At 39.1% G+C, this 10,667-nt stretch overlaps 2 protein-coding genes across 7 annotated transcripts in view; one reads left to right on the forward strand and one right to left on the reverse strand.

Annotated features, from left to right (window-relative positions):
• The window catches only part of LOC134311235 (calsyntenin-2-like), a 72,087-nt gene extending 65,998 nt beyond the window's left edge, over positions 1-6,089 (forward strand). The window contains exons 14-21 of the mRNA XM_062992838.1: positions 803-969; positions 1,058-1,206; positions 1,517-1,725; positions 3,513-3,680; positions 3,793-3,938; positions 4,298-4,421; positions 4,557-4,744; positions 5,341-6,089. Of these exons, the coding sequence (XP_062848908.1) occupies positions 803-969; positions 1,058-1,206; positions 1,517-1,725; positions 3,513-3,680; positions 3,793-3,938; positions 4,298-4,421; positions 4,557-4,744; positions 5,341-5,520 (1,331 nt within the window). The 3' untranslated portion in view covers positions 5,521-6,089. The remainder of the gene's footprint in view (positions 1-802; positions 970-1,057; positions 1,207-1,516; positions 1,726-3,512; positions 3,681-3,792; positions 3,939-4,297; positions 4,422-4,556; positions 4,745-5,340) is intronic.
• On the reverse strand, positions 54-10,267 carry LOC134312149 (retinol-binding protein 2-like). Of its 6 annotated transcripts, XR_010011504.1 has the most exons (7): positions 10,183-10,267; positions 9,902-10,080; positions 9,011-9,112; positions 8,273-8,341; positions 5,326-5,362; positions 864-1,664; positions 54-239 (listed from the first exon to the last, which is right to left on the reverse strand). XR_010011504.1 is itself a non-coding variant. In XM_062993854.1 (5 exons), the coding sequence occupies exons 1-4, from the start codon at positions 10,253-10,255 to the stop codon at positions 8,288-8,290; spliced, it is 408 nt and encodes a 135-aa protein (XP_062849924.1). In that variant the 5' UTR covers positions 10,256-10,267; the 3' UTR covers positions 54-1,664; positions 8,273-8,287. The 6 variants fall into 6 exon arrangements, 4 of the variants coding, with proteins under 4 accessions (XP_062849924.1, XP_062849925.1, XP_062849926.1 ...); XR_010011503.1 differs by having other exon boundaries at positions 54-1,664; XM_062993854.1 differs by lacking the exon at positions 5,326-5,362 and having other exon boundaries at positions 54-1,664.
• Between the last annotated feature and the right edge of the window lie 400 nt (positions 10,268-10,667).

Consider the following 10,667-nt stretch of genomic DNA (forward strand, 5'->3'; position numbering starts at 1 on the left):
ATCTAAAGTTGCATTTATTTAGCTGAGTACAGAAATACTCAAGAGCTGCTTGATTAAATTAGCACTTTTATTTTCACTTTGAATGCATTGAACACTACAGAACCAAAACTGAATCTCTGCTGGAAAGGACAGTTGTAGCATAGTGGTTAAGGTACTGGACTAGTAATCAGAGGGTTGTCGGTTCAAGTCACACCACTGCCAGGTTGCCATTGTTGAGCACTTGAGCAAGGCCCTTAACCCTAAACGGATAAATGCAGAAAATGTAAATGCTGGATCAGATACACTATATGGCCAAACATTTAATGAATTAGTAAGTTCAGTTTGTCAAAGTTCTGTTCTATTTCAGTGTGCACAAAGCTCGGTTCATAAAGACAAGGTTTGAAGTTTGTGCAGATCACTGAAGTTCCTTTGCATTAGAGTTATAACCTCAACCCTGTTGAAGATCTGTGGGATGAATTGAAATGTTAATTGTGAGTCAGGCCTGCTCGTCTAACATCAGTTTTGACTGAATGACCAAAATTCCCACAGAAAGCCTACACAACCGGATGAAGGTTGTTATAGCTCCAAAGAGCCAACTCCCTGGTGATGCCGATGGATTTGATTAAGATGTCCAACAACTAATAGTCAGGTGACCACATACTTTTAGCCATATAGTGTAAATTAGTTGTGTTGGGCAACTTAATAACAATACACTGTGATGTGCTGTTGACGGATGCAAGTATTGTTGTTTATTGGAGAAAATAATGTGTGTGTGTGTGTGTTTGTTTGTGTATGTGTGTGTGTGTGTGTGTGTGTAAAGCAGGAGGTGAGATGACGAGTCCTCGCTTCACACAGTTCTTTCGTGGAAGTCTCTCAGGACTCACCATCCGTCCCGGGAAGATCGAGACACAGAAGGTTATCTCATGCCTACAAGCTTGCAAAGAAGGCCTGGACATCAACTCACTGGAGAGCCTGGGTAAAGGCATCAAGGTGCAAATTACCAACCACATACATATTTAAAATCTTTTTAATATAAGATCGATAAGTTGCTTTATCCATCACTCTTCATCTTTCTCAGTTTCACTTCAACCCGGCTCAGTCAGTGCTGGTGATGGAAAGTGAAGATCTGGAGAACATTAACACAGCTGTGGCGAAGGTGTCCTACATCAACTCCAGGCAGTTCCCTACTCCTGGTCTGCGGACGCTACGTGTATCTACTACAATTCAGTGAGTGCAAAAAACAACAAAAAAGGGATAAAATTAAAGGATCAGTGAGTGCAAAACAACCCATCACAGCAAAAAGGATAAAAGGACACGACAAGTGTTTAGGTAGAGCAATTGTTGGAAATTACAGCTTTCAGATATTTATGATAAAAAAACAGACAATTTTGTTAACTGTCATTTAAAATACTAAAACAAATACTAATAGTAATACTATGTAATTTAGAATAATAAATATGTCAAGGCAGGTCTCAAAAGTGTGTTTATTCATTTTAAAGTCTCTAAAGTGTGTTTCTTTCCTGCTTATGTGTTCCAGATGTTTCGGTGAGGACCCGTGTATCTCCATCCCAGACATAAAGGCAGTGGTGATGGTGATGGTCCCCAGCAAGCCACAGATCAGCATCACGGGTGCTGAGCAGGTAACAGTACCTGCCGCTGAGCTCCAAACCTCTGTCGGAGTGGCACTGTTCAAAGAGATTCACATCATCAGTACCGTCATCAAGAGCGACGGCACTGTCAGCTCAGGTACGACAGGGAACGAACACATGCACACACACACACACGAAGCAGGGATTCATATCTTCTGTCTTCAGCTGCAGATTTAAATTCTTTTTTACTTGAATGTGGTTCATCTAAATAGATAGACTTAGATGGACTATAATTACAAGTGTTACTCATCAGTCTACACATAAATACCCATAATTATGAACTAAATCTGTTAAATTAAAATTATTATAAAGAAATAAATTCTCTTAATCATAAAAAAAAAAGATTCTTTGCTGTGTAACTCTGAACTGAGCTGTCTGTGGATCTCTGCAGTTAAATTGTGGGAAAAAAGGATAGAAAACAGTTTGTAAGGCTTTGAGTGCCCCGAAGACCACAGTGTCCACAATCATTTTGAAATGGTAGAATCTTGGCACAACCTTAAACCTTTTTGAATCAACTTTAATCGATTTTGTATAACTGATTGTATATAACTTTTGTGTAACTGGTGAAACACCTGAACCTAATAATTAGGGGGTGTCCACATACTTCTGGCCATTTAAAGTCATTGTGGTTTTAAGTTCTGGTATCTGGCGCCACCTGGTGGTTGATTGTAAAGTTGACGATTCAACATGGACGTTCTTTTGACTAATTCGTTCATCATTCATTTGTTTATTCAGTTATTGTCAGTTTTACCACCGCCATGTCCTGGTTAGGGTCGCGGTGTGTCTGATTAATCAGGCGAAAGGTAGGAAACAATCCGAAAATGTATTTAATTTATTCTATTTATTAAATAAATGTTAATAAAATTCCATGTATTATTTAATAAAAGTAATTTGTTCTATTTATTAGTAGATAATTTACTGTACACGTCATTTAGTTTCTATTGTGGTTTTATTTTGGATATCTGGCGCCACCTGGTGGTTAATTGGTAAAGTTGAAGGCTCTCCATGGGAATACCCGTGACAATTCATTCTTTCATTCAGTTTTTGTCAGTTTTACCACCGCAGTATCCTGGTTAGGGTCGCGGTGGGTAAGAAAACACCCTGGACAGGTCCCCGCAAGTCAGTTACAGGGCATCAAGACAATTCTTCTCTCTTTAATTAAATAATAAATTAAGTTATAACTTCTTACCACTACTTTTTTTTTTTCACAAACAATAAAATGTGTTACATAATTGATAAATTAATTATCTATATCCCACATTCATAACAAGCATACAGAATAAATGCTTTACCACTCAATGTTGCCATCACTTAAAATAAAAAGTAACTTATTCTATTTATTAAAGAAATGTTCATTAGGTAATTTGTTCTATTTATTCTTATAGATAATTTACTGTACACTTGTGTGTATGACAAATTAAGGCGATCTATTTGTGTCTTATACAAGTGTGTGTAAACGTTTGATGTTTTGACGTGTCCACATACTTCTGGCCATTTAGTTTCTGTTGTGGCTTTATTTTGAATATCTGGCGCCACCTGGTGGTAAAATGGTAAAATTGAAGGTTCTACATGGTAATACGTTCATTCAGCTTTTGTCCGTTTTACCACCGCAATATCCTGGTTAGGGTCGCGGTGGGTCTGATTCATTAGGCGAAAAGAAGAAAACACCCCGGACAGGTCCACGCCAGTCCATTACAGGGCATCATGACAACTGTCCTCTCTTTAATTAAACAATAAATTAAGTGAAAGTACAATTCTTAGCACTACTTTTTATTCATTGCCCGTGTGTGTATATGACAAATAAAGTTGTGTCTATTAGTGTCTTGTACATGTGTGTGTAATCTGTAATTATTATTGGTAATGTGTTTGTGTGTGTGCGTGCAGGTTCCAGGCCCGGAATTTTAGAGGTCATGCATAACCTTGATTACTGTAATGTGATGGTCATTGGAGAGGAACTTAATCCAGAAGATGAGAGTCTAGAGATCCATCACAGCTCTCTACTAGGAAAACACCTTGATGCCACCAACTCCACATCTGGCATCTCCATCTATGGTATGTATCGCATCTCCTCCTTCCATGTCCAACCAGGCTTTAACGTGCACTTAAAAGTGTCTTCAATTTTTTTATAAGTAACATTAAGCTGCAGCGTGACGTCTGTTTTTAGGTGTGGACTCCATGGCAAATTACGAGCAGGCTATCCAGCAGGTGAGGTACAGAAACTGGAGACCAGACAGGCTGCTGCAGAGAAGGTTTCGTCTCAGCTGCTCAGAACTCAATGGACGCTACACCAGCAACAACTTCAACCTGGAGGTCAGAGGTCACATTGTTTTTTATGGTGACTTTGTTTAGCAATAGCAGGACTTCTGTTAGTACCTATGATCCCCTGCAGCTCATCCAATAAATGATATTTTCATGAAATAGCGGAACAGAGGGTTATAAGGAATGCATGCTTGATCACCGTCTTTAAATCTAGATTGAAAACATACTTGTTTAGCCTGGCCAAGTCTCGACTTTGCCAGCAGCCTAATCGTGCATTTAACAGAAACAACTGGCCACGTCAGAACTGGATTCTTTGACTCCTGTGTATTTGAGGGTGGTGGAGGAATACAGATAGCATGGTGTATTTCTGCCAACTACAATGATATGTACTTTGAACCTTCTTCTTCCAGATTGGAATAGTGCACATCTCAGAGGCCATAAGGCTTGTCAATCAAATGGCTGTCCAGCCCCTGTACATTAGACCAGTTCATCATCCTCTGGTCATCCAAACAGTTAACTCGGACCAGATCTCAGGTAAGAAGACCAGACACCAAAAGTTTGGCCTTGTTAAAAACAAGTGTTTATACAGTGTTTTTTTAATTATTATTTAAGCTTAGCCCTTAAGAGGAAACATACAGTATATAAAACTGTTGCTGTGTGTGGTCACAGGTACAGCCCTGGCAGCTATAGTGCTAATAGGGATGTCTGTCGCTGCCCTGGTGGTTATCATGGTTCTGGGTATCTACTGTATTCATGCGTCTCATCTACAAAGATTACAAATAAAGAAGAATGAAGGGAAAGAACCAGAAACGGTCTGGAAAGATGCCGCAATCACAATCACTGTCAATCCCATGGAGGCAAGTTGTACACATACACATTACAGTAACCCCTCAGTTAGCCCATTTTTCAGGCTTACAATAGTACTGTGATAGCAATGGTAGTACTTTAAATCAGTATTTTTAAATCATCCTAAGGTGCCAGGTGTTACGCCCTGCGCTGAGAAGAATATGAGATGGAGGAACACAGGGAAACAACAAAAACAAAACAGCAAAATAATCCAAACAAGACAAACAAATTAGCAGCTCGAGGACACCCGGGTGGCACAGCGGTCTAACACGCTAGCACATTGTTGTGGAGTGTTCGACATTTCTTTGTTAATATTAGGGCCTTAAATTGCGACAAATTGTGCTACCTGACCAGAACTTTTGAGCCCATGTAATTATATTTATTATAGAAGCATGACATTTTATAATGCAGTTTTTCATGCCCCGACTTTTTCGGTTTAATAGATTGTGTATTGATAATTATACTGGTGTTGCGCCATTATTCACAGTGAAATTGTTCGTGTTCTAAATTAAAGAAATAAGTAGAACAATATGAGATTAGATTTATTTTCTATGTTGGACGGAACATTTCTAACATTTATGAATGTTCTTACGTTTGTTTGTGACAGAACCTTGATAACCCTCAGAGTGCTGAAGAGACCCGGGGGCAGGAGTCAGAGAACGACGATGAAGACGATGACAAACCGTCCAGGAATCAGTTCAGCACAGAGTCAGATGATAATGAGGAAGAAGAGCAGACAATTCAGAAGGGTAGACTGGTGTGGGAGCATTCCACTCCATACTATTAAATCCTATCCACAGCTCATACACTCAGGACACGTTTAAAGCTCTCATACACATTCACTTTTACCACTCGTTCTCATACTGGTCAGGGTCGCAGGGGTTTTCGTTACCACCTAAAAACATGGAGCACAAGGCAGAAATAAACCTAATGCAAAAAGATGCATTGCAGCACAGGACTCACTTATACCTTAGGGGTATTTGAGTATTGCCAATCGACCTGGAAGGTGGGAAAACTGAAGTACTTAGAGAAAACCCATACAGACAGATGGGGGACCTGCAAACTCCTAACAGACAATGACCAGACCAGACATCCACATTACCAGCTGTACCGCTGTGCCACCCGAACCTTTTGCTCACTGCACCCTCCGGTGTCCACTGTTCCACTGTATATATGCACAGATGAATAAAAAAAAAGCAGCAGTTGTGTTCTGGTTTAGAGGTTTTACTAAAATATTGGGTCATATCAGGGTAATCATCGGCTGAATAATGGCATACACCCAGCCTTTAGATTCCTAGAGAAATGTTGTCATTAGAGCATTTTATTAGAGATATAAAATAAACTATTTTTTCTTTGCCTGTTGGAGTGATGGTGATTTTCATGCTTGTGTTCTGTACATAGAAAGCTGTACAGTAGTAAAATGTTCCCCTTTACATTCTCCACTTTACACTGCTTCATGTCACCTGGTTTTGTGTCTATCGCTGTTACAGAGTAAACATCTCCCGATGTTGACAGTAGGTATTGATTTCTTACCCTCTGTTACCTTCTATCTGTTATAACTGTCAATTAAAAATAAGATTTAAAAAGAATACTTTTGTTAGCCAGAATTGATCTGAGGTAAAGATTTGTAAAATCTGGTAATGTATTCTAGTTCTAACAATAATGTGGTTATGCATATGGTTATGTAGATGGCATAATTTCAGCAGCAGGAGGTGCAGCTTACAATATAATGCCCACCTGCCATGCCGTAGAGGCGCTTCCTTTTATCAGGCAGTCTCTGCGCCTCATCAGCATTAATTTGCTGCAGCTTGGGGAGATTGTTAAAAATTAGCCACCTTGCCATGGGTGTGTTGTATTGTTGTATTGTATTGACACACAAACTCCATACAGGGTGGCGTAAAAAGGAATCATTTTATTAGCTTTATTACCATTTTATTACTATTGAAATGGTGTAATAAATCAGACATACAGAGATGCTATTGGAACTGTGAATCTGTGGGTGAATTTCCTGATATTACAGTCAGTAACTGTGGAGCTAAATAAAAAATCATTTCCAACTGGGTTCTTAACCATTATCATCACTTGTTATGAATATTATAAATAAACATTGCTGTATTTAATAAGTACTGGTAAATAAACAGATTCATACTGTTAATGAAATCTCTAGATTCCCTCACGTTTCTTCAGACATGTATTATCATGTAAGATTACATTTTACACAAAGATCTCGCCAATTCTACCACACAACGTTAGTTAATTTCATAGAATAAAGTACAATTTTCTAAAAGCAAACTAAAATCACCTTAATTCAGGATTTTTTTTTGGGGGGGGGGGGGGGGGGGTGTTATTGCTTAATTCTTACCTATTTGATGACCAGCTCATGAGCTGAATTAATTGAGAGTGTAAGTGAGGGTGTGTCACATGCAAATACTATGCAAATGATGACAAGGAGGACACAGCTAAAACGCTTCATGCTTCAGTCAGAGCTTGTCTCGATGCAGTAAACAGTTTCATGAATTAAACACAGAGCAGTGTGCAGTTTATTCTGCGTTCTCATATCTGCAATTGTTTATGCACAACTGCTGATTACCAATATAAGATCAAGAAGATAATTCTAATATGTAGTCACACGTATTGTTAGATTTTCCTACTGTGAGATCTAGACTGCATTTTTCCAGCCAGTGTGTACGTTACATCTGTAGCAGTGATTGTTATTTTGCTATTTTCCTCATCCATTAGTGCTTGTACATCACCGAGACACTTACCCAGCAGTTCCTGTGTTTTTCTAGGACTTTTTACAACCATAATAATAGATGAGGGGGGAAACTGTCAAAAGATCAATACTGTAAAATTCTGTAAAACTATTCTTTTGTTTTGTAAAGCTTCTGGATTATTATTTCTTTATTTACAGAACTTTCTGTAGCACTGATCAATAAAACTTTCCTAGGAATATCTGAGTGTCTCTTTTTCTTGTCAGTGCTGAAGAGCTTAAGCTGCATTTCTTGTTGTGGCTTCACACTTAAGGCTGCCATATGTTTTCTCAGACGTGCATCTAGAAACAATTTTAGTCAAGTCAGATTAAGTCAGATTTATTTGTACAGCACTTTTATTTACAATGAAAATTGTCTCAAAGCAACTTGACAGACATTCAGGCTGCCACAGCGGATCATTCTGGTCCGCATTCTACTGGATGCCCTTCCTGACAGAACCCTCTTTATTTATATCTGGGCTTGGTACTGGCACTGAGAGCGCATTGAGAAGTGCACCTTCTAGTGGTTAGGCTGGTCAGCCACCCGTCCCCACCCTCAGACACAGCCAATCATGTCTGTGTAGACGCCAGACCAGCCAGATTTGAATCCTGGATCTTGCCGATAGTGGGCCAGTTTAATGATATAAAATCATTCAGCATGACAGATTTGCAGTAACAGAGTAAATCAGAAAGGAAGCAATAAGGTTTTCGCACCATTTTCACACTAGAAGACTGGCATCATATTTAGGAATTCTTTAATAATGAAAAAATAAATTCATTTTCCAGTTACCGCAGAATGTGAGCACTAATCCTTTTTCCTGAACACCTGATGGCAAACAACACCTTCACAAAACAGGTCCTAAATACAAAGAGAAAAATACAAATCATTATGTAACAAGACTAATTATTAATTAGGGCTGTAGGGCAGTTGTGGTTAAAGTACTGGACTAGTAATCAAAAGTTTACTGGTTCAAGCCCCACCACTGTCAGGTTGCCACTGTTGGGCCCTTGAGCAAGGCCCTTAACCCTCAATTGCTTAGACAATACACTGTCATAGTACTGTAAGTCGCTTTGGATAAAAGCGTCTGCTAAACGCCGAAAATGTAATTATCACTAATTCGTGCAACACAACTTGATTTAGTCACAGAAAAAGAACAGCTGCAGAAATCATTGAAATCCCAGGATTAGGCCATGTGTGCACCTATACACAGACTTTAATTATTAACTCCCCAGCTTAATGTGTTGGTCAAGATCTATGTAAGAATTTAAAGCTGGGTGCTGGGGTGGTACAGCGGTAAAACATGCTAGCCCACCAGTTTGCAAGTTCAAATCTCAGCTTTGCTAACGGCCGGCCAGGCCCCTACATGGACAATAATTGGCTAGTCTGAGGAAGACAGAGCTGTAGGGATTCGATTGTGCCTGCACATTGATGGACTATAAAGGAGGTCAATGGATTTAGGAAGGGGTTAGGGTAAATATTTTTTCAAGACAGTGGATTACATTCCTTACGCATCAAACACAAGCTTACCAAGTGCAGTTTATCTTCCTCCAGCCAGTGCGTCCATCCACGGTTGGCCTTGTCACCCTTCTGTGTGCATACCAGTGTGTCACCCTCCCAGATTACCAGGGTCTGTCGACACAGGTAAACATCTCTGAGCTCAGTGCTACATCTGATTCAGCTCTATTTGACTCATAGTAAACTCAAATAACCTTTGAGGTCTTTGGAATGTTTGTCTCATTGTAAACTAAAAAAATGTCATAACTTTACAGGTTGAGACTGTTGTATTTGACTCAAATACTTGAATAACCAGTATCACAATTTTAGAGGTTGAGCCTTTTAAAATATTTCTTTTACAAGCATCACAACTTTCAAGGTTGAAGTTTTTGTCCATTTCTGTCCCAATATGATTGTGGCCAGTTCATTTATTTGATGCCAATTCTTGTAGTTTGTGCCAGATCCCCTCGGACACGCATCATTTCACTTGCCAGCGGTGGAGTCTTACAGAGGGTCGTCTCATGTACATCCATCATTAGTGCATGTGCCTCGACCAGACAGCAGAGCGGGGCGCAACTGCCCAGAGGCAAAAACAACCTTTTAATCTTCAAATTCCCACAGACACACTGCAAAATCCTATTAGAAGGCTGTTAAAGCTGCAGAGAGACAACTTCATAATACGTTAATATTTTTAAAATGGGACCTTTTATTTATTTTAAAGTAAAATCAGAGAACCAACATCACAACATAGAAACATGGAGTTGGAGTTGGCTACTTTCTTTTTAATTAGTAGTCAAACTAACCCTATTGATATTTATTTATATGTGCTAACTTAGCTACAAGAACAGTTGAGACCGCAAGATCATTAAGATTTTTTCTATGGTAAGTATTTAATCAAGTCTTATTCCAGATTTTAGTCCTTACTTTTACTCTCCTGTTGTCTAGACCTTTAGTGTACTCGTCAATCTTCTCTCCAATAGTAAAGCTCATCTCATAGTTCCGAAAGGTGCTGAGGGTCTTAATCACAAATTTGTCCCCATCTTGGATAAAGACCTTGGTTTGAGAAAGATGGATGGCAATCTTACGTGTGGCAAAGTCAATGTCTGTGAACAAGAGCAAAGCTTAGATTACATCAAAAGTTAACAAGCACTTTGTTTACAATACAAGAATCAGGATCATTAATTATTTTCATTATTTTTGCTTACTCAGTACTTTCATGTAATCCTCAAACTTGTCATTCGTTTCCAGCACCCATGTCCCGCTGAAGTCTACAGGCATGGTGGTGTGTGGTGAACTTTGGAGGGAGCATGATGTCCTGGGATTTTTATACTGGTGCAATGAAGGGGTCAGAGTACTAAAGATAAGAGAGGGCAGTGGACACAACACCACCAGCACCACACATACATATCCTGATTCAGACAATATTCTATATTTTTAATGCAGGTGTGTAATTTTACATTTGTATTACTTATTTATTATAATATTTAGGCTCTTGGTAAAAGTGTATGTTTTTTCACACCACACCAGCTGGATACGGAGCCCCTTAGCTGGAACCATTTACCTCTGCAAACTTGATTATGGACATAACTTTGTCTAAACTTTTTGCATTCATTCATTTCATTCATTTTCTGTTTAACCACCGCTTTATCCTGGTCAGGGGCACAGTGGGTTTGATTTATCTGTCAAGAGG

The sequence above is a fragment of the Trichomycterus rosablanca genome, chromosome 4, assembly GCF_030014385.1.
Source record: "Trichomycterus rosablanca isolate fTriRos1 chromosome 4, fTriRos1.hap1, whole genome shotgun sequence".
NCBI classification, from domain to species: Eukaryota; Metazoa; Chordata; class Actinopteri; order Siluriformes; family Trichomycteridae; genus Trichomycterus; species Trichomycterus rosablanca.

What these genes read in the sequence shown, in the direction of transcription:
- LOC134312149 (XM_062993854.1), bottom strand. Translation starts at nt 10,255, where the DNA reads ATGCCTGTAGACTTCAGCGGGACATGGGTGCTGGAAACGAATGACAAG. An exon ending in TAGACAACAGGAGAGTAAAA is followed by an intron (nt 9,113 to 9,901) that starts GTAAGGACTAAA and finishes CTGTGTCGACAG; the next exon opens with ACCCTGGTAATCTGGGAGGG. An exon ending in AGGAAGATAAACTGCACTTG is followed by an intron (nt 8,342 to 9,010) that starts GTAAGCTTGTGT and finishes CTTTGTATTTAG; the next exon opens with GACCTGTTTTGTGAAGGTGT.